Source organism: Moschus berezovskii, chromosome 13 (genome assembly GCF_049115385.1).
Source record: "Moschus berezovskii isolate FMDL1 chromosome 13, NW_MosBer_1.0, whole genome shotgun sequence".
NCBI lineage: Eukaryota > Metazoa > Chordata > Mammalia > Artiodactyla > Moschidae > Moschus > Moschus berezovskii.
In genome coordinates, this window is record NC_142472.1 from 68232678 (window position 1) to 68257106 (window position 24429).

Sequence of the window (24429 nt, forward strand, 5' to 3'; positions counted from 1 at the left end):
AGTGAATGGGTTACCCATATACATATATCCATTCTTTTTTAGATTCTTTTCCCATACAGGTCATTACAGAGTACTGACTAGAAGTCCCTTAACACAGTGTTTGAGTGACAGAAAATTATTGTGATAGTTACCATTTTTTTGTTTCATTTAATGTGATAATAGCACCTATTACATCCAAGCAAAGAACAGTCAACTCCATAAAATAAGAATAGTTTCTAGATGTCTTACCTACATCTCCATATACTTGTGAAGACTGATACTGGGGCATATACTGTGCTGTCATGTCTCCGGCTCCAGTCACTGGTGAGTACATGTGGCGTGGTGGTGGAGGGGGCATCATGGTTGGGACAGGAATGAAACCAGGCAGAGGAGGGTGTGGAGAACGATGGATGACTGTGTGACCACCAGGATGGAACTCTGGTGCCTGAGGGACCACAACAACTCTTCGAACACCATTGTCTTCAATAACCTATAAAATGAACACCAGATTAAAAGTTTCTTCCATAGGACTTAAGCAGTTTTTTCCAGATATGTGAGAGGAAGAATTATTACACCTATTAGAAGTTAAGAAATTTTACAGAACATGAAAAGATTTTATTAAATATATTACATACATATGAATTAGCACCGAACAACATGAAGTAGTTTTTGTTATACAATGCAATATAAATCTTAAAACACTGACAAGATTAGCTAAATAATAACATATACAGTGAGTTATGATATTCAGTATTTATCTTAGGTGTGACATGCATTTAGTGATACAGTTAAAACGTAGCAATGGGACCAAATGTCTCAAGGGACCTTCTGGTTTCAGTATAACAGGGTCAGGAATTTCTTTCTTTTTGTGGGGTAGGGGAAAAAATAAGATATGGAAAGAACAGAAATTGTGAAATAGCAATGGGGAAAGAAAACTGGATCCAAACTCCCTACATCAAGTGTATACTGAATTTAGGCATAAAACTCTTAGGACCGTGACCAGAACAATTTTAATAGTTGAAGATCATGTCAAGGGAGGCAAAAACACTCCCAGTTAAGGAAAATATCTGTGGCTCTAAGTCTTAGAAATTTCTACATAGGGGTCACACTGTGGAAAAATATTTTAAAAAATGACAGATTTCCCTTTGAACCTCACTGGAACAACAAGAACATACAGAAAGGACTAAAAAGATACAAGATTTTACCTCAAAATTAGAAATCCTTCAATGAGAAGGACTCTTTATCTTTTAGATTTAAGTAATTACTACTGAAGTATAAAAAACAGCTAATAACAGAAAATGATTAAAATGTAAAGCAGTAACTTAAAGGCAAGTCCTAATATTTTCACATTTTACTATGGAAGAGTAAGTTTTACTATGTCTAAACGAATAGCAAATTTTGTTTATAAACATACGTGCTTGGTAAGGATGTTAGAAAACACAGTTACTTGGATACAGATAAGCCTAACTTACAAATAAATTACTGCTTTAGAAAGAATATAGTTGCTATTAAATAGGTGATTAAACTTTCCCTGTTGAAGTGTGAGATGACTTGTGAGATAACACGGACCAGAAGAGCAAATGAATCACTGTCTTGATATACTAGGTGCAGACTACAACGTTTGTTTCCAGCACAATGGAGACCTCATATCCCATGTCTCCCTATTTAACCCAGTTCTGGATTCAAGCCTGGACAACTGCCTATGACTGGTGGAAACAATGTCCTATCTGGAACCCTGAAGATAATCTGGAATCTGTTTACCATTTTTCAGCCTCTAACCTATAGGAAGGGACCTGAGAGGAAGTCTGAAATGGATTTTGAGTGAGCCAAACCATAGTGTCTGCTATTAACATACCACTTTCACCTTTATCAACTGCCTGACTCACAAATCTTAAATGACCCCCATTGCTGATAGGAGTGCATGGCACATACTCTTCAACCTAGCATTCCATCTGGTTCCAGCCTCTCCTTACAGCTGTGATCTTTCTTCCACACCACACTCTGAGCCCTTCATTCCAGCCAGGTTGGTGTACTAAAACACCTGTCTTCATACTCACCTGCACATTTCCTTATCGTGTACTTTGGCTGATGCCATCTTCCATCTTCATTTTACTTTCCCCCTGTCTGTATCTATGAAAGTCCCATCTATCCTTCCAAATCTAGCACTAACCACCTCCATTCATTAAAACAAAATTTGTTTTTGAACACAAAGATAGTGGTAATTTAGGAGAGAAAAAAAGTGACACGTTTGTGTGGGCACACACACTAACAGGGGCAGACAAACATGACAGCAAAAGTAAGTTACTTAGCATGCTGCACAGTGATAAACACTATGGAAAACAAACAACACACCAGGTAAGGAGGATCAGAAGAACCGCAAAAGGGGGACAGTTGTAGTATAAAAGAATGACCAGGATAGGCCTTATTGGCAAAGTGAAATTTGAGCAGAGATCTGAAGGAATTGAAGGAATTAGCCAGGCAAAAATCTGAAAGACTGTTCTGGGAAGAGGGAACAGTCAGAACAAAGCCTTTAAAGTAGGAGTGGCTAGGAGGAAGCCAGTGTGACTGGATCAGCGTAGAGGAGAAAAGACAGAAGCAGGTGAGATCAACAGATACAAAATGAGATGACGGCCGAGTCAGGCAGGCTGTACTGTACAGGCGATTAAGGACTATATGTACTCAGTGAAAGGCAGGACCATCACAGAAACAAGTGGTTCTCATCGAGGGGTGATTTTACTCCCTAGACCAACAGTCCCCAACTTTTAGAAGAACTGGTTTTATGGAAGACAGTTTTTCCATGGACTTAGGGTAAGGATGGTTTTGGAATGATTCAAGCGTATTACATTTATTGTGCACTTTATTTCTATTATTATTACATTAGCTCCACCTCAGATCATCAGGCATTAGGAGGTTGGAGACCCTTGCTGTAAAGGACATTTGGCAGTATCTGGAGTCATTTTTAGGGCTTCCCAGGTGGCGCTAGAGGTAAAGAAGCTGCCTGCCAATGCAGGAGACAAAAGAGATGGATGCAGGTTCAATCCCTGGGTTGGGACAATCCCCTGGAAAAGGCCATGATAACCCAACTCCAGTATTCTTGCCTGGAGAATCCCCATGGACAGAGGAGCCTGATGGGCTACAGTCCATAGTATGGTCGCAAAGAATCGGGCATGACTGAAGCGACTGAGCATGCTTGGAGTCATTTTTGGTTGTCACACCTGGAGTTGGAGATACTAACTAGTGAGTGGAGGTCAGAGATGGTGCTAAATGTCCTACAACACAGAGGACAACCCCCCCACAACAAAAAATTATTGGCTTACACTGCTTATGGTGCCAAGATTGAGAAATCCTGATATACCCTTACATTTAATAGGGTTACTCTGGTTGCTGAGTTGAGGAGAGCCTGTAGGGCAAAGCCAAAAATGGGGAGATCATTCACGAAGTCATTGCAGAAATCTAGGCAAGAGATGGTGGTGGCTTGGACCACGGTGGCAGCAGTGAAGGTAGTCAGAAGTTGCCCACATTCTATATATCTTTAAAGGCAGAACAAGATTAGCTGATAATTCCACTGGAGAAGTGTGAAAAAATTTTGGAATGATGGTATTTCACCAACAGTGAAAGGGAATGCTATAGGTTAGAACAAGTTACTTTAGCAAAGTAGGGAGAAGATCTGGAGTTTTAGGTTTTGTACATGTAAGTTTGGTAAGTCTGTAAGTAGAAATGTTGAGCTGGCAGTTAGATAATAGTGGTCTGCAGTTCCAGAAAGATAGGAAAGGACAAACAGGTAAGGCAGGAAGAAAACTTAAGAGTGTGGAGTTTGGTTAAGTACATCAGGGAGAATGGATCGATTTTGTTAAGTGTCGCTGATAGGCTCAATAAGATGCAGACTAAGGACCACTGGATTTAGCAATTTGGAAGTCATAGGGACCTTGATGAGAGCAGTTTTAGCATAATCATAGGGGCAAAGCCTGAGTGGTGTGGATTTAAGAGAGAAAGTGGGGAGGAGAATTAGAGAGGTAAATTTTCACAATTTTTGAAAGTTTTCCTGTAGAAGGGAACATGTAGGGTGGTAACTGACAGTAGAAGAGTCAAGCAGCTTAAAAAATCTGTTGCTGTTTTTAGTGGGAGCAATTACAACATGCTGATATACTAATGAGCATGATCCATCAGAGAGTAAGAAACTGATGATGTAGCGGGGAGAGAGAGCTAAGTAATGTCCTTGAGCAGGCAAAAGAAGAGGACAGTCAGGACTCCAGCTGGGGCACAGGATTTAGATAGGAGCAGAAAAGTCTGTCTTTGATCTAGATGAAAAAGAAGTATGGACAGATGAGATGAGAAGGTAGAGAATGTAACTTCAGATGCTGATAGAGATGTGGGGTTAGGAGTCTAGTTTCCTTGATTGCTCTCTGTGAACTCTTTCCTAGATACCAGAATCTCAGTGTTCTCTCCTTCCTATCAATTCTATTGCATTTATTCCCTATCATCTGTTTGGTATCCCTAACACTGCAGTATTTGCGAATTTTCCAACATGTCTTACTCTATAATTTAACTGTAAGTTTCTCAAGGGACATGTGTTAACTATTTAATCCTCAAAACAATGCTAAAATAGGTAGCATTATATTTCCATTTTTTTAGACAGGGAAACTGAGGCATAGAGATGTTAAATAACTTGCAAGGTTACACAGACAGTAAGTGGAGGAGCTAGTAACTGAACTCAGGTAAGCTGGTTTCAATTCCATGTTCTTATTCATTTTGTCAGCACAGAATCCACAAATACCTGCCTCCTAGTGCCTTTTTAAATTTCACAAACACAAGTGAGATCTCATCAGTTAAAAAAGAAATGGCTAAATTGCTTATGAAATTAAAACCACTTTTGTGCTGAAAAAGAACATTTCAAATATAAAGATAAGCTGAGGGAAGGGAGACTGGGGAGTTAATTGTTTTAAAAGGTTTTGAAATGAGATTTCAACAAGCAACCTGATTTAAAATAGTCTGGAAGCCCAGAAGAGGGGAGCTCTCAGGCACTACTGTTTGCTGTCCCTTGCAGACTCTAGCAGGAATCATATACCTTGCATTTCCCAACCGGAAGGAAAATTTTTTTCCTTGCTTAGTATGGCCAATGAGAAGCTACCACAACTAGCCTAATCAGAAGCAGCCATAACCCTCAATTCTCTTTCCTCCAATGGACTTTGCTCAAAAACCACCCCTTCCCAACTCCCCTCTTATTCTTTAAGAATGGTCCTCTTCTTTGTTTTGGGAACTTGCCTATGGTTTGCCATAGTTTGCATGTCCTGCACTGCAATTTCTCGGCTATTCCTGAATAACACCATTTTGCTGTTAACTATGTATTTTATTTTTAAGGTTGATAAGGTACAGAGTTCAGTTTTGCAAGAAGAAGAGTTCTGGGATGGATGGTAGCACAACAGTGTGAAATGTACTTAATACCACTGAACTGTACCTTTAAAATAGTTATGGTATATTTTTAATGTGTATTTTACAATTAAAAGAAAAAAAACTAATAAGATACAGAGATTATCAAAAAAAAAAGAGAGCCAGATCAGGATCAAGAGGGTGTGGAGAACTCCACCACTTCAAGAAATCATCTGAGCAGCCAGTAACTTCAGAGTGAGGCCAGAGACCTCAAAACTATCCGCCTAGTCTCTAGCTGCCAAAAAATAGCCAAGACATTGAATTTTACACCAACAGGGTACAATGATGGCAGAGATTAAGATAAAATCAATAAGTTCTGAGAAGGAAAAAGAGGTAAAATATAATCCAAATTAGTCTATGCTAAAAAAATTAAAGATGATGAGATAAATGGAACTATCAACACAGTCTGACCACCTAACCACATACACCATGCAGGATCTAATTAGACAAAAGCTGTTTTGTTTCCTTCCCTGAACACAGACGTAACTGAGAGGGGCTGCAGAGAAAGGAGGTTGTGTTTACTATCTAATGTTTTATATTGTGCTCCAGAATGGACATTCCATGACAGATCTGTTCTGTATCCTGTTTTCTCCCCAATAACTGGTACAGTACACGAAGTTATGACAGATGCTCAAAAAATATTTGTTTGATGACTGATATGACCAGAAATAAATGCTATTAGTTCTACTCCAATCTCCCACCCTGCTTAACACTAGCCAACGACTAGGGTTCTGTGACTTCTTCAATTCCTACAACCTTTGCTTCCCCGCTACCTCTAGCAACCTACTTCTATTGCATCATTCTGAACTGCTCCCAATTTAAGCTATTGAACAGTATTATAGACATCTCTGGCCATTCCCCTCACAGATTCATCCAGCATCTGAGCAAGCACACAGCAACGTAAACGACTGCAACCTTTCTCTCCAGCTCTTACTGTGTCTCTTCATCCTCACCTAAACCTCTGAATGCCCTTTCAGTCTCTTACACTGCTGCCCATCTGTTTTGGTTATTCTTTCCAGGAGAGTCAAAGACTGAGATCAGACTTGTTTGTACAATACTTTGAAAGATTTACTAACCTCATTGCTGTGTGCTGACATAAAGGCACAGTGAAATACCAAGTCCAGCTCAAAGGAGTAATCTGAAACTTTTCATGAAGCTGACACAGGCCCTTTCCCCACATTATGAGATCTACAATCCCCTCCCTGTTAGGTACCCTCTCATCACCATAACAACCCAGATTCCATAAAAAACAAGGAGCCATTACAGAAAGGCAGAAGGAGGGAACTTTTGGTATTACCTTTCAGGAGTCCCATTCAGGTTAAGTCTACACTATTTTCTTGATAATTCATTAACTTCATCACTAAAATATCAAGTGTTATTCCAAGCTGCAATGCCCTTAGGGACTACAAGTTATTATTTGCCAGGAAACTAAGTTCCTTCTACACCTGTCACCATATGCTTTCTGTGTCATCATTTGTTTTCACTGTTTTTGTTTACTGTACTGTTTCTCCCTTTGGTGTCTGAGTTCAGCTGGCACATATTTCTGTCTCTATGCAGTATGTCAAATCACTAATAAATTTCCCTTTCTTATTTGTTAAACTGTAATAATCAAGTTCATTAAGATTATGTCTAAAATTATGTCTGTAAATTAGAGAAAAGGCTAAGGGGAAACATACTAAATGTTTACAGAGAGTATCTCTGGGTTATAACACTCAATGGAATTTTTCCCTACCCTTTTAGATGTTTTCCAAGTTTTCCATATAATAATGATCAGAAAATGTACAACTGTATTTGTTACTTTCCATTAGTTTGCTTGCAAAATTAATATTCCTTGACACTTAAGCTTCTGGTGAACAATTACATTTTCAGTTCAGTTCAGTTCAGTTGCAGAGTTGTGTCCGACTCTTTGCAATCCCATAAACCGCAGCACGCCATCACCAACTCCTGGAGTTTACCCAAACTCATGTCCATTGAGTTGGTGATGCTATCCAACCATCTCATCCTCTGTCGTCCCCTTCTCCTCCTGCCCTCAATCTTTCCCAGCATCAGGGTCTTTTCAAATGAGTCAGCTCTTCGCATCAGGTGGCCAAAGTATTGGAATTTCAGCTTCAACATCAGTCTTTCCAATGAATACCCAGGACTACTTTATGCATAGTCCTTAATTAACTTTAGGTTCCCCAATCATATTGCAAGTATCTTATGGTTAATAAAAAAATTTTTTAAATGATGATCCATTTTTCTGATCCAACAATAAAAGCTACGCAACTAAACAATTAAGTCGGACTATTCGCATTACTGCTAAGTAGAATGCTGAAGTATCAGAGAAATAAGGTACAAATATAAATTAACAATATTATAGAGCTCCTGGATAAAGAAGCAAAGAAAGCATAACAAAATTGGCAATTTTAATGGCAATGTTGGGCTTTGCAAATTGCAAATGAGAAAAACAGAAGCAATGAATCCCCAAATTACCTAATATATAATACGCTGTCTGTTATTCTAAAAAATCAAGTTAAAATATATGTGAATTATTGATAAGTACACATCTGAAATGCTTCTAAACTTAAAGGCATTCGTACAAACATAAAAAATTTTAAGGTTAATTTATCCTGGGTAAATCATGATTTCTTCATCTCTACTTAAGTACTTTGTTAAATCTTGATCTTCATCTGAGATTATTTATCTTTTGAATCTTTTTCGGCCTCAATATGCTCTTTGGTTTGTAGCATGATTGCTTCCTCAGTGGTAGAGCTAGAGAGTCCCAACATTGGATTTTATTTTTTTCAAATTAAATTTATTTTTAATTGGAGGACAACTGCCTTACAACATTGTGTTGGTTTCTGCATACTGGATTTTAATTTTTGGTCCTTGTTTGTCTGACCAAATGTTTTAGGATATTTACATTTGCTGAATCCTGTTACTGTATGTACTGAATTACATGATGGTATAGCAAAAACATTACTTGACCCTCCTTTGATCGTTGGCTTTCAACAACAGATAAACAGAAGGCAGGGATGGAGTTATTAAACTGCTGCCCCAAGGGGAGAACAGTATACAGAAGTCTAAAAAGAGACTGCTGCTGCTGCTGCTAAGTCACTTCAGTCGTGTCTGACTCTGTGCGACCCCATAGACAGCAACCCACCAGGCTCCCCCATCCCTGGGATTCTCTAGGCAAGAACACTGGAGTGGGTTGCCATTTCCTTCTCCAATGCATGAAAGTGAAAAGTGAAAGTGAAGTCGCTCAGTCATGTCCGACTCTTAGCTATTCCTGGACTTAGTGTGTGTGTGCTCCTTAGTTCCCACTGAGCCAAATACAACATACACTTTATAACAGCCATCTTCGTGTCTTAATGTTTGGTTCAACTCCAAGCTTCTATCTTTGCTAATATAATTATGTTTGCTTATGCGTCAAATTTTGGACAATTACCAAGCTCTGAGCTGTGCTGAGAACTTGGTTCTTGATAAGTATTTTCTAACATGAGAAACTGTGTATGTCAGGCAATAGGGGTTGTACTTCAACGGTGATGTCAAAATGTTAGAATTCATTCTTACACACTAGGTACTTAAATTATTTCAATAATGATAAGACTAGATTTTTGTCTTTGGATTACCACTGTGTGCTTAAAAATGACACATTTCCTAGAGACAATGATTACTGTTAAAGTTCATTCACTTACTTGACAAATATTTATGAAATACATGCTATATTTGAGTTACTACAGAACAAAAATAATAAAAGGTACCTCCATACACTCAAGGAACTTAAAATCCCATATAAGGAGAATATATAGACACACAATTATAGTATCAGGTATGTATATGTAACTAAAGAATGGTACAAATAACTTGATCTAGGTTCTCAAAGATGGGCAGAATTTCAAAAGGCAGAAATGAGGGAATGAATAACATTACCCAGATAACAGCATTAAGAAAACCATGGAGAAAGAAGAACATCAAGTGAGCATGTGAGTAGTCACGTTTGGCTGAAAAAATAGATAGGTGATTACATTTATCAAGAGAAGGGTACAGAGACAAAAAGGCCTTATGAGTCAAGAAATCTAGACCTCACTGAGTGGCCAAGCCAACTAATGAGCACAAAAGTGAAAATACTAAAGAAGTTATATAGAAGATTATTTTAGAGGCTCTTGACCTAAAAATACAGCACCTCGGACTTCCCTGGTGGTTCAGTGGTTAACACTGTGCTTCCAATGCAGGGGGGGCGGTGTAGGTTTAATCCATGGTTGGAGAACTAAGATTCCACATGTTGTGTGGCATGGCAAAATAAATTTTAAAAAAGATATAGAATCTCAACTTGGATGATCATTTGATTGATTTACTAGTATTTATTGCGCCCTTAATACATGACAGGCACTGTACTCAGCACTGAGGAAATAAAGATGAATGAGAATTCTGTATGATCTAGTCTTATTATCTCTCTGACCTCACTGTTTACTATTATTCTGCCTTAAGGACTCAGTCCAGCTGCAATGGCCCCCTTGTTGCTCCCAAGCATGCTCTCATCTTGGGTCTTTTGCACCAGCTGTTTCTGTTCCCAGAATCCTCTTTCCCTGAATAAATGCATGGCTAACTCCCAACTGGAGAAGGCAATGGCAAGCCACTCCAGTACTCTTGCCTGGAAAATCCCATGGATGGAGGAGCCTGGTGGGCTGCAGTCCATGGGGTCGCTAGGGATCGGACACGACTGAGCGACTTCGCTTTCACTTTTCACTTTCACACATTGGAGAAGGAAATGGCAACCCACTCCAGTGTTCTTGCCTGGAGAATCCCAGGGACAGGGGAGCCTGGTGGGCTTCCATCTATGGGGTCACACAGAGTCAGACACGACTGAAGTGACTTAGCAGCAGTAGCAGCAACTCCCAACTGTCCTTCAAGACTTGGTTCAAAGGCACCTTTCCAATGATGCCTAGTCTGACTACCCTATCTTAAAATGTAACTAGCTCTGTTTTCTTTCTTTTCCCCCCATTTTACTCACCACCTAATACATTATATAATTTATTCATTTATTATGCTTATTGTTTCCTTTTCCCCACGAGAATGTAAACTACGGAAGTACAGAAGTCCTTGCCTCTTTTTATTCAAGCACTGAGAGAGTCCCTAACATGTAAGAGCACTCAATAGATATCTGCTGACTACCGTTAAATACAGGAACTGTATGAATTCATAATCTTCTCTTCTCAGGAAAAAGAATTTGACTAAATAATGTGAAAAATTTGTTAAAAGAGGGATATACATAATGTGCTATGAGAACCCAAATGGAAAGGCACCTGAAAAGGTTCAAGGAAAGTTAATTCTAGAAGGTCATAATTGAGTGAATTGAGAAGAGTAGAAATTTGCCATAAAAATGAAAGGTACTGTTAGGTGAGAGAGCAGCAGAATACCTACAACTGCCTTCGAATAATCTGTCTTAATCATCTTTATGTCACTAGCACCCAATACAGAGCTTGGCACATGATGCCATTCAACATGTTTGTTAAACTGAGCTATGCTAGAGAGAAAAGACTAGGTAATCCTCTTTATGGAGATGGAGAAAGGTCTGAAAAGGAGCAGAGAAGTAGGAAGAATCAGGATAGCATTACTTCAAGAAAATCTGGGGTAATCTGGGGTAAATCATATGAATGTTGTTTAGTTGCTAAGTACTGTACGATTCTTTGTGACCCCATGGACTGTACCCCGCCAGGCTCCTCTGTCCATGAGATTTCCCAGGCAAGAATACTGGAGTGGGTTGCCATTTCCTTCTCTAGGGGATCTTCCTGACCCAGGGATCAAACCCAAGGCTCTTGCATTGGCAGGCATACTCTTTTACTACTGAGCCACCAAGGAAGAGTCAAATGTTCAGAGGTCAAAGAGGACTGTAGCTGTTCAGTCACTCAGTCGTGTTGAACTCTTCGCAGCCCCATGGACTGCAGCACACCAGGCCTCCCTGTCCTTCACCAACTCTCAGAGCTTGCTCAAACTCATGTTCATTGAGTCAGTGATGCCATCCAACCATCTTGTCCTCTGTCATCATCCCCTTCTCCTGCCTTCAATCTTTCTCAGCATCAGGGTCTTTTCTAATGAGTCCGTTCTTCTGATCAGGTGGCCAAAGTACTGGAGTTTCAGCTTCAGCATCAGTCCTTCCAATGAATATTCAGGACTGATTTCCTTTAGGAGTGACTGGTTGGATCTCCCTTCAGTGCAAGGGACTCTCAAGAGTCTTCTCCAACACCACAGTTCAAAAGCATCAATTCTTGAGTGCTCAGTCTTCTTTATGGTCCAACTCTCACATCTATACATGACTACGTTTTTAACACATGTTTAGAGGTCAAAGAGGATTATGCTGGAAAAAGGGCTTTGGTTTGGTGTATAACAGAGTAGATTTAGTAGGGTAAAAAAGGCAGGCAGGCTAAGGAGTCAGTGTGCTAAACAAAAGCAGAAATAATGAGCAGATTATTCTTCTGGAAAGCTTACAAAGTACTTTCAAATATGAAAGAAAGTGAAAGTATTAGTCACTCAGTCGTGCCTGACTCTGAGAACCCATGGACTGTAGACTGCTAGGCTCCTCTGTCCACGGGATTTTCCAGGCAAGAATCCTGGAGTGAGCTGCCATTTCTTTCTCCACTTTCAACTATATTATCTCATACATTTTATCATCTTATCTTACAGTGAGGACACTGAGGCTCAAGGAAGTTGATCTGTCCAAGGCCATGCAGCAAGGAAGGGTTTTAAACATGATATGGATCCAGTTTTTTGACTCTAATTCTCATACTATTTCCATTATCCCCAGCATCATGGTCCTCTTTTGCTGTCATTCATACAGTGGGGGAGGCTTCAGATAGTGGCCAGTGAATCTACCACAATAGCCCACCAGTATTCTGGCATAATCAGGGAGGATATGAGAGGCTCTGAAGAAAATTCCAAGTATGGGAGCTTTGCTGGTGGCTCAGTGGTTAAGAATCTGTCTTATTATATTAAGATATAATCAAGTATACATTAATTATACTTAAATATATATTTAATATACTATATTACAGAAGAAGCACAAGCTGGAATCAAGATTGCCGGGAGAAATATCAATAACCTCAGATATGCAGATGACACTACCCTTATGGCAGAAAGTGAAGAGGAACTCAAAAGCCTCTTGATGAAAGTGAAAGAGGAGAGTGAAAAAGTTGGCTTGAAGCTCAACATTCAGAAAACAAAGATCATGGCATCTGGTCCCATCACTTCATGGGAAATAGATGGGAAAACAGTGGAAACAGTGTCAGACTTTATTTTTGGGGGCTCCAAAATCACTGCAGATGCTGATTGCAGCCAGGAAATTAAAAGATGCTTACTCCTTGGAAGGAAAGTTATGACCAACCTTGACAGTATATTGAAAAGCAGAGACATTACTTTGCCAACAAAGGTCCGTCTAGTCAAGGCTATGGTTTTTCCCGTGGTCATGTATGGATGTGAGAGTTGGACTGTGAAGAAAGCTGATCGCCGAAGAATTGATGCTTTTGAACTGTGGTGTTCGAGAAGACTCTTGAGAGTCCCTTGGACTGCAAGGAGATCCAACCAGCCCATTCTAAAGGAGATCAATCCTGGGTGTTCATTGGAAGGGCTGATGCTAAAGCTGAAACTGCAATCCTTTGGCCATCTCATGCGACGAGCTGACTCACTGGAAAAGACTCTGATACTGGGAAAGGTTGGGGGCGGGAGGAGAAGGGGACGACAGAGAATGAGATGGCTGGATGGCATCACCAACTTGATGGACATGAGTTTGAGTGAACTCCGGGAGTTGGTGATGGACAGGGATGCCTGGCGTGCTGTGATTCATGGGGTTGCAAAGAGTCAGACACGACTGAGTGATTGAACTGAACTGATTTCTATATTATATTAAGATTCTGCCTTATTATAATGCAGGGAACATGGGTTCAATCCCTGGTCTGGGAAGATCCCACATGCTGTGGGAGAACACGTGCAGCCTGTGTGCTGCAACTACTGAAGCCTGTGTCCCTGGAGCCCAGGAGTGGCAACAGGAGAAGCCACTGCGAGAGGCCCGCACACGGCAATGAACAGCAGCCCCCACTCACTGCAACTAGAGAAAGCCAGCGTGTAGCAATGAAGACCCAGCACAGCCATAATTTAAATAAATAAATACATCTTAAAAAATTTTTCAAGTATAAATTCAGTGCTTGGATAAGAAACTGGCTATTTCCAAAAAGTTTTTGAAGTAATGAGTGCTGACTACATAGAATCTCAGTGGCAGATATTGACACCTATAGATTTTACAAGTGTGCCTGTGCAAATAAATAAGCTATCCTTTTTTCTTTAAGTCAGAGCTTTTCAACTTGTATGAAAGAAAGAGCTACAGGTGTGTGGTGATACTGATCCCCTTAGCCCTTAGGGTTGCAGGTCTACAAGTCTAAATTCTCTTGTATAGACCACAGTGTGCCATCCAATGATCATGGGCACCTGTGAATGAGTGTAAAAAAAAAGTTGGACACACTGGCTTGGATTACTTTTAAGTAAATGGTTAATTTTAAAATATTAGCATAGGTGCCTTTAAACATTATTATATTAATTATATTATTCACGTATCCAAGGAGATAAAACTCTAAAATTAATTCTTTATTATAATTCAACACCCAAAGACAAGGCCAAATGATGAGTGCTACTAACGTATTTTTTCCTCCTTTCCAAATAGCACTGAATGTGCTAAAATATTTGAAATAGATTTACCAAAGATACACTATACTGGGTAATAAGCTTCGGCATCTAAATTTTGTTTGCATTCAATAGTAATGTTACAATCACTAACACACACACATATAGACAAAAGTAACACAAAACATACCTGTGGGGCATAGCCAGGAGGCACATAAATCGGAGGCACAGAACCATTTGGGGACATCATTGGAACCTGAGCAGGACCTGAACAGATCACAGAAATCATGTATTAATCCTGGGTTACTTAACAAGCAAAAATTGAAAACAATTTGAATTACATTTTGAATTCTGCATTTTAAACTAAACCCTTAAACTAATAGTGTATAACCATGAAAAGAAATTCACATGATTCACCTGCTAAAATAAAGATGTTTATCTTTTAAAGGGCACTGACTGCTCTTTACCTACAGTTGTGTTTTTCAAACCTGCCTGGTGATCATAACAGTCACCTGGGGTGATTTTTAAAGCACACAGGGACTTCTCTGGCAGTCCAGTGGTTTTAGGACTCTGCATTTCCACTGCAGGGGCTGTGGGTTCAATCCCTGGTCAGGGAGCTAGAGATTCTTGTTTAGTATGATTACAGTAAATGGGAGTCTTGAATCAGTGTACTTACAAATGTCCCAGGTAATTCCTGTGCAAACTGTGCAAATTAAGAAACACTGACCCATGGAAAATCAAACCAAACTTTGCATATAAAATCAATGAAAAATACAAAAGGCAAAATTTGAAAAAATAGTAGGAAAAATCAAGAAAAAGTCAAGAGGAAGAAGCAGTAAGAAGAATAGTTAGAAATTTGGAACTTGTTTTCTTAGGGTTAAAAATCTCTTTTAACCCTATAATGCGTAAGTCATGCCTTTGGGGGCTTGAGAACAGTTAGAAAAATGGAATACATGAGTATTTACCCAAAGAAAATTTTTTTGTTTCTTACACTGAAAAGTCCTTTAAAAAAAAGAAAACTCAATCTTATTCTACATTTCCTTTCATTTTTATAGTAATATCCTTTCCCAACAACTTTTTAAAAAGTTGTTTCATATCTAAGGATATATTTCTACTATGTATTTCTGTTCTGTTCTGTTCTGTCACTCAGTCGTATCCGACTTTGCGACCCCGTGGTCTGCAGCCTACCAGGCTTCTCCGTCCTTGGGATTCTCCAGGCAAGAATACTGGAGTGGATTACCGTTTCCTTCTCCAGGGGATCTTCCTGACCCAGGGATCAAACCTGGGTCTCCCACATTGGAGGCAGACGCTTTAACCTCTGAGCCACCAGGGAAGCCCACTATGTATTTAGTAAACACTAAAATATTATGTATTTTTTGGCAACTTTTGTAACGAGCTTTAAGAAATATGCTCTGATGCTTCTAAGGACAAGTACGGTCTTCTTTATTTTCATATCCTTGGAAAACAAAAACAACAAAATTTTTCTACATCTAAGTCAACATTACCTATAAATTTACTAAACAATACTTGTGAAGTGCTTTACACCTCTAGGCAAGAGAAGTTTCATCCAAAACTCACCTTTCAACTTCTATATGCTGGACTCAAGAAATGGTAGCAGTTTTAAAGTTATGCTGGTTTACTTCTGTTAGTTAATTTATAGAAAACTATAAAAAGCTAGCTTTCTGAATCCTGAGATCTGGCTTTGAGATTATGCAGAATGTGTGAAATTTAGCTGAGAACCAGAAAGAGAATTCACTGAAAACTATTATCTGTAATCTTAATAAAGGAAACTACTTTGTTGAGTTTCTACTGTATGTGCCAGAGACTGGTTCCTTGCATGTGTGGTAAAGTTTAATCCCTATTTCAAGTTATCAGAACAAGTTGTTTTTTAGCCATCAGAGTAAGAAATAAGATATTACCAATTACATTTAAACTTATAAAACTACATAACTGCTTTGGGTTGCTCTTCTTTCACTAAAGATATGAATATATAAATACTGCTGCTGCTGCTGCTAAGTCACTTCAGTCGTGTCCGACTCTGTGTGACCCCATAGACGGAAGCCCACCAGGCTACTAAGCAGTTGCAATTCAAACCATAATATACTTTGAAAGCTGCTAAGTGTTTATAATTTAGTAGTACAAAATTCTACATTATTCTTTAATTATATCTAAGTGTGATTACTGAAGAGAGCACAAAACAAACCTAATCTCAAATAAACCAGGAGTAAACCCATAGCTAGTTGCAGTCCAGGAATAATCATTAACTCATATCCCTATGAAGTAATCTTTTCACTTCAGCAAGTGAATTTTCTTATCCTGAGGGAAAATGGTACAAGGTTAGATTTTTTTTCTTTAAAACACACACACACACACACACACACACTTCATGCATAGCATTATTTAATATCTAAAATACTGGTGTGAAGTAACACTCAACACAACCTATAAAACTCCCATTGTATAAATAAAATAAATACAGGTATTTATTTTGTTGTTTAGAACTACAATATTTATAGCACCATTTTTATTGCTATTCCTGTCTATAGTAGCAAAACTCCAAAACATCGCATAGTTGATGATGCAGAAGTTCCATCACCTCCTTAATTCTAACAATACTTTTTAATTTAGGAGGTATGAAAAGATTAACTACAAACTCTTGATTAAGGGCAGTGACAGAGCTCCTGTCCCAGTGAAGAAGCTGTCTGTTACAGACTGTACCATTAAACACACATCTGGCAGGAGAGGAGCTGTATCTGAACCACTGTAGATCCACCAAGTGACTGCTTAATAATATATACGATTTGATAAAAATCTACCACAAATCATATACCTATTGATTTTTAAGGGCATATTTACTTTTCTAAAATCTTGCATAAGAGTAAACAACTCTATTTACCAATTGACTTAAGAAATTTGAGAAGCCTCAATTCCTTAAAAATTGCCATCAATGATTTAGTAAAGACAGTATTTCATCTAGTAAAATGTCAACTCTTTTTAAATTTTTTCTTTATTAGAGACATTAGATTAAAAAAACAAACAAACGAGAGATCTGTCCGAGTTCAAATTCTTAACATGCAACGGGCTGCTGACGTGCCACACATTCTCTTTACAAGCAAGCTTTCACAATGGCTTCCAAATAATCTGATGCCAATTTGCAGATTTTAGTTGTAAGAAGAAAATCCTAGTAAAGGCTCTGGAAAGGAATATTCTGTGGGATATAAAATCAACCCAACGCTAAACAGAGTCTAATCTTTTTATAACTACATGGCCACAATGTAAAATTTTTACAGCGACAGATCTGGCATCTATTGAAAAAACACACCGCATGACTTTAGAGTAATACAATACTTGCTACGTTTTAAAATAAAAGCAGAATGTTCAAACCAGTAAATCTTACCACTCATTTTGTTTTTACAGTAGCAGCAGAGAACAAGAAAATCCAACAAGCAAACAGCGTAGTACACGTTAACAGCTTTAATTGGAGAACCGCGGTTGCTGCTTTTTTTTTTTTTGCAAAGCTACGAGGAAAAGATCCTTTGACCGAGTCACGTGATACTGGCCACGTGACCCACAGTGACCCGCCGAAAGGGAAGGAAAAAAAAAAAAAAAAAAGCAGGCGTTCCGGCTGGCAGTGTTTGGCATACAGTAAATGATTAAAAGATTTCTACTGATTCTGCCCTGGATTTGAAAATTTTCAGACTCCTTTATGAACCAACTCAAAAGCTCATCAAGATATTCATGGAAACATAGATATCTGATGTAAAATAATTTCCTTTGTTCTCATTTTCCTCTGATAACTAATAGGCCTGTGTGCTAAGTTGCTTCAGCCATGTCCGACTCTGTGACCCTATGCATTGCAGCCTGTTCTGCTCCTCTGTCCATGGGATTCTACAGGCAAGAATACCGGAGTGGGTTGCCATGTCCTTCTCCCCTGGATCCTCCCAACCCAGGGATCGAACTAGAGTCTCATCATGCACTGGCAGATGAGTTCTTTACCATTAGAGCCACCTGGAAAGCCCTACATACTATCTACTAATTCAAATTTTATTACCCCAGCCGGCTGCTTTTCATTTATAAATTTTAGGACACATATAACACTAATTTAGAAGATTCACTCTGAAATGTCCTTGTGTAACTGATGAACTCTCCATACTCAACCCTTAAAATTCTTTTGTGTATTGTCGGCAACCCTTAAGGAAAGCCCACAGTACACAAAAGAATTACCTACAGACTACAGGCTTGATCAACTTGTTCCTTAAACATGGGATTTCTATTTCAGACTGGCATTTAACATCTCAAGTTAATAAAACTGCTGCTGATGATGCTAAGTCGCTTCAGTCGTGTCAGACTCTGTGCGACCCCATAGACAGCAGCCCAACAGGCTCCCCCGTCCCTGGGATTCTCCAAGCAAGAACACTGGAGTGGCTTGCCATTTCCTTCTCCAGTGCATGAAAGTGAAAAATCAAACTGAAGTCCCTCAGTCGTGTTCGACTCTTAGCGACTCCATGGACTGCAGCCTACCAGGCTCCTTCACCCATGGGATTTTCCAGGCAAGAGTACTGGAATGGGTTGCCACTGCCTTCTCCATAAACACTACCTTTTTTTAAAATTACTGGTTTTACTTTCTTTTCTTCTGATTTCTTCTTGTTGTTTCTAAAGGTTTAACCTGAACACTAATACAGATACTTGGTAGATGATATTCTCACTCATGCTCATGAAATCTGAAGACAGGTCATGATTGGGGCTTAAAGTACTTTACTCAAGCATGTGTAGAGATCAGGAAGAAGACTAAATGTTCAGTTATAAGAGAGGGGAATCAGACTGTAAGAACTTTGGAGGGCTTTTCATGACTTTATGGTGCTGTGTAGTTAAGGATATTTATTTACAGCTAATACAAATATACAGGTAATGATAATGACTGTGATTTGTAATAAATTGAACAGTGGAAAGAAAGTGGATTTTGGTATCAAAAGATGTAAGTTTTAACAACAGCGTCAATATTTATTAGCAAGGCAATTTACTGCTCTTCTGTGAGACTCAGTTTTCTTCTATAAAATGGTTAAAACAATCAACTTCATAGCATTATGAGAATCAAACTAGATAAATTTAAAGTACCAAGTACACTGGCTGGCACCACTTAATAAATGATAGTTATTATTATAAGAATGGTCACTATGGGGCTTCCCAGGTGGCTCAGTGATAAAGAATCTGCCTGCCAATGCAGGAGACAAATGAGACATGGGTTCAATCCATGGGTCAGGAAGACACCTTGAAGTAGGAAATGGCAACCTGCTCCAGTATTCTTGCCTGGAAAATTCCATGGATAGATGAGCCTGGTGGGCTATAGTCCACGGGGTCACAGTCAGACATGACTGAACACACACACACACGTTTGAGAAAGTAATAATGGACAGGGTACTATTCAATGTTTTACATGTGTTAACTCAATCCTCACAATAACTGAAATAGGCATCATTTATAGGTAAGAGAATTGAAGCAGAATGCAATTAAGTAACTTGCCAAGAGCACACAATGAGGCAAAGCCAGGATTATTTTAACAATAAGGCACTATTTTAAACATATATAAACCATGTTCAAAGACTCAGTCTTCCAAAAAGCTGGAAAAGAACTGGCAAGGGATAACCTGGAGGTTTCAATAAATACATGCCAGACATTTCAGAGGAGATAAGACACTGAAGTATCATTCTCACTAGTGGGGAAGGGTAATTGTTACCTTCTAAGTCCCACTAAAAGGCAAAGCTGCCCTGAAGAGCATAGCTTAATACCTGAAAGTCTCCTGGTCTCAACAGAGTCTTCTCATCAATGCTGGCTTCAGGCTCCCAGTGAATCCAACCGTGCCTCTGGTCTTTAGCCCCTAAACAAAAAGCAAGACCGGGCAGCCCGCTTCCTCATTTTGGCTCATGGTCTCACACAGCTGTGTTTCCATTTCTTGACTCTTTCTTTAATAGATGATCTTCTCATTTCTTCCCACTGTGCTCACTGGAACATTTTCCTTGTTATAAATTCCCCTAGATCCTCAACCTTTTCACAGGACACCTGCTCATGGACTTTCTTTAAATGAAACCCAGCTCGCCTCCAGGACAGCTTTTCCAGCAGCTGCTGGAAGCAGCGGCTTCTCATTCTCTCCTGAGGCAGGCTCCAGACACCCGAAGGGCTGCTTCCCAACGTCACTACTGTCACTGTTTCATGCTTCAGTCTCTTTTTCCCTGAGATCATGCCATAGTAGTACGCGGTAACACACCACCCTCTGCCCCTTCTCACTGCTGTCACTTACTGAGAACTTCGGCACCATGTTCACAGTGTCTTTCCCAGCTCTTGCCCATCAGCAAGATGACTTCCGTGTCCAAGAAAACCTAACTTACACCTTTCTTGAACTCTTCTATTCTGTTTTTAGTAATGCATGTTCAATGATATATCTTAGAATTTATCACATAGAGTTCCACTACAGGATCTCATCTTTGCAATGTTGAAACTTCCATGTTTCAGTCTCTGGTCACCGTATCTATCTTTCATCTCACCAGTTCTCTTTCTTCTACAACATTAGGTCTTCCTCATAGTGGTCTCCTGTTTCTCCTGATCCACCTGTGTCTTCATGGCCTGATCTTTTTTTCCCACCCATGTCTTCCTTCTACCTCGCCTTCACTAAAATTACCCAATTTTAATAAATCAGATTTAATTATCTTCTCATAGACCTGAACTGTAGAAATCAAACGTTATGTGGACTGGCATGTTTATGAATTTAATTATATCCAACCCTAACTCAGCCATCAGCACTGCTCACGAATCCTTTCAGGAATTTATTCCTGGCTAATAAACTTATATCCTGTTTCCTACAGGGATTATCAGAGATCCCCACCACTCTTTAAGGATGTCCCCCAATTCAACCTCAACTACATATCTCAGCATAAAATTGAACTCTTTCAGTGTCATTTACAAACTCTTCTCACCTCTTCTATTTTCAGAAGAATCATTGTTCTTTCACACTGCATTAAAGCTATCTCCCCCCTTCTATTCTTGATCTGATCTCCACTTCCTCCTCTACTGGGGTCTGTCTTCAGTTCAGTTCAGTCGCGTCCGACTCTTTGCGACCCCATGGACTGCAGCACGCCAGGCCTCCCTGTCCATCACCAACTCTCAGAGTTCACCCAAACTCATGTCCATTGAGTCGGTGATGCCATCCAACCATCTCATCCTCTGTCGTCCCCTTCTCCTCCTGCTCTAAATCTTTCCCACCATCAGGGTCTTTTCAAATGAGTTAGTTCTTCGCATCAAGTGGCCGAAGTATTGGAGTTTCAGCTTCAACATCAGTCCTGCCAATGAACACCCAGGACTGATCTCCTTTAGGATGGACTGGTTGGCTCTCCTTGTAGTCCAAGGGACTCTCAAGAGTCTTCTCCAACACCACAGTTCAAAAGCATCAATTCTTTGGCACTCAGCTTTCTTTATAGTCCAATTCTCACATCCATACATGACTAATGGAAAAACCACAGCCTTGACTAGACGGACCTTTGTTGACAAAGTAATGTCTCCGCTTTTTAATATGCTGTCTAGGTTGATCACAACTTTTCTTACAAGGAGTACACATCTTTTAATTGCACGGCTGCAATCACCATCTGCAGTGATTTTGGAGCCCAAAACAATAAAATCAGCCACTGTTTCCACTGTTTCCCCGTCTATCTACCATGAAGTGATGGGACCGGATTCCATGATCTTACTTTTCTGAATGTTGAGTTTTAAACCAACTTTTTCACTCTCTTCTTTCACTTTCATCAAGAGGCTCTTTAGTTCTTCACTTTCTGCCGTAAGGGTGGTGTTAACTGCATATCTGAGATTATTGATATTTCTCCCGGCAATCTTGATTCCAGCTTGTGCTTCATCCAGCCCAGAGTTTCTCATGATGTACTCTGCATATAAGTTAAATAAGCAGGGTGACAATATACAGCCTTGATGTATTCCTCTTCCTATTTGGTTCACCACTAGCGCCACCTGAGAAGCACGGGGTCTGTCTTCAGTACCCTCCTAACAAGATTCAGCTCTATCCCCTCACTATCCTCAACTATTTCCATAGCAACCACATTTCTAATGCCCAAGGTTAGTGTTAGGGGCCATACTTTCGAGGACTTTTCAGTTATACTAGAAAAATAAAAGTTAAATTTATTTCATGTTTTCTAAAGCTATGTTAATTTAACAATGTGCATCAATTTCCCCACAGAAATAGAGAATGCAATGAGAACACCAAAATTACAGGAAAACATTTTGCAGTGATGAATACATTTTTCATTTTCCCTTTTGTACCTGATTATATGACAATTTTAACAAACAAAAGGCTCCTGGTTTTTATTTTCTCAGTTCAGTCGCTCAGTCGTGTCCGACTCTTTGCGACCCCACGAATCACAGCACTCCAGGCCTCCCTGTCCATCACCAACTCCCGGAGTTCATGTTTGCAGAGGGTTACTGGAGGCCTGGTGACACCAAGTGGCCATCAGGGGCATGAGCATCACATACTGCCACGGCCACCAGCAGGAGACTGGAAGTTCTGTCCTTCACCCTCCTTATCAAAGAACATTCTGCTCTGCTACTAAGTACCTTAACTGCCATGCTTGCCTTGCTTCTGACAGGGGTCAGGAAAAGAGAAACAGTTTATTCTAGTTGCCTTTAAATATAATCACAGGTTAAAGTAAAAACAAGAGGTAGACAAGCTGCTTAGAGGAGATCATGGCAGAAACTGGCAACACAAAATGATGGCTGATCATATACATCAGAGCTTATTTTAATGGAACTATTAATTATACTCTGTTAAATAATGAAAAGTCTGGAACAAATGTTAAACCAGTTAGATATCAAGATGAGAGGAATAAACTGGGATTGTCCTAGACAAAATACAGTCTAAAATACGGTCACCCTATTAATAAGCGATGTTTATCTGTTAAGGTTACAAAACACCTGACAATGTTTATTCACATGAGGCTGGCAATCAGCACAAGCCTATACAGTCTTGGAACTGAACTGAGTTAGTCGACTGTAATTTGATTGTATGTATTTTTTTGATCACATATTTTTCTTGGTGTAACTGAAAAGTCCTTGAAAGTAAGAACTCTAACACTAATCCTGGGCATTAGAAGTGTGTGACAACTGTAATTTGGGAAAAGAATAAAGTAGGAAATTAGAAGAAAGAGAAAAGATCAAGGTAATTATTATTCACTGCTTTAGGGGCCTTTCTTTTCCTTGAAAATTTATTATTCCTTTTTAAGGCTGGATAAAGTAGACTATTAAAATCAGGGGTCTAAGGATGATTCAGAATTATGGGTAATTTCATTTATCTGTGTACAGGTAACTAAAAATTTCTATAATCAGACTTGCTAAGCATTTAGATGTATCAGTGACAAGCATATCAAGTAGGAAAAGGATGAAGATTGACTATCATACTATGGTTAGACTCTATCTTTAGCACTAAATCAAACTGTATATAGATAGAAAACAGTAGATATGTTTACCAAGCAAGCACCTGCTTCTAAGCAAGAGTTATTTTTCGAGCTCTTGTTTAGAAAGCTACAAAGGCTCTGATATTAATGTGCATGGATGCAGCAGGTTGTGAATATTACTATTTTTAGTACCAGTCCAATGTGAACAACCATGAATCATTCTTTGTTATTCTAGTAGGAAATAGTGCTTGGGATTTACTACAGCACGTGAGGTTAACTAGGTCTCACTAACTGTACACCCACATGCTGACATCACACAGGCAGTGATATGGATCAATGACGCAAATCCTGTCAGGATCAAACATTAAGGCCACAGAGGTTAAAAAAAAAAAAAAAAGTGCCTGCATGGCAGGGCAAACCCATCATCCAACATGTACAGACTGCATTAAATCAGTATTGCTGCTGATGAAGAGGCTTGTGTTAGGTCCTTTTTATACAATAGTTTAACTTTTTTATTTTAATTATAGATTTCCCACATATAGACTCTATATTTATCTTTAAGTTCCCTCACAGCTTCTGTGGTTTAAGGTCTGGACCTTTAAAACATATGTTAAGGCTCCGCCAGCCACATGAGTTATCCGGAAAATGGCCTCCGTAGCCAGGCTCTTTAGACAAATCTTTTGAAGACTACACCACCACTGACTAAGTATATTACATAATGTATGCTTAACAAACAACATTCAGATTTAGATTTGAAGCACTACTCCGTGGCCTCACAGCTTGCTGCTATCTCAGTCTTCTTCCCACTGTCACCTTCCTCTTTGAGCATTTACTGTTTTTAGTTTTATTGGCATCAAAATATTAATTTCTTATGGTTACAGATAGATTGGAGAAGATAGCTTATTAAGAATAACCATGTATCAGGTTTCAA

The 24429-nt window shown here is 39.2% G+C and overlaps 1 protein-coding gene across 5 annotated transcripts in view; it reads right to left on the minus strand.

Annotated features, from left to right (window-relative positions):
* The window catches only part of FNDC3A (fibronectin type III domain containing 3A), a 117978-nt gene that overhangs the window by 37352 nt on the left and 56197 nt on the right, over positions 1–24429 (minus strand). For 4 of the 5 annotated variants that reach the window (XM_055426108.2, XM_055426110.2, XM_055426107.2 and 1 more), the window contains 2 exons: positions 14246–14322; positions 229–469 (listed from right to left, as the gene is read on the minus strand). In XM_055426108.2, coding sequence (XP_055282083.2) covers positions 229–469; positions 14246–14322 — 318 coding nt within the window. Of the gene's footprint in view, positions 1–228; positions 470–14245; positions 14323–17452; positions 17604–24429 lie in introns of those variants that run through there. The other variant, XM_055426109.2, reaches the window with a different exon arrangement.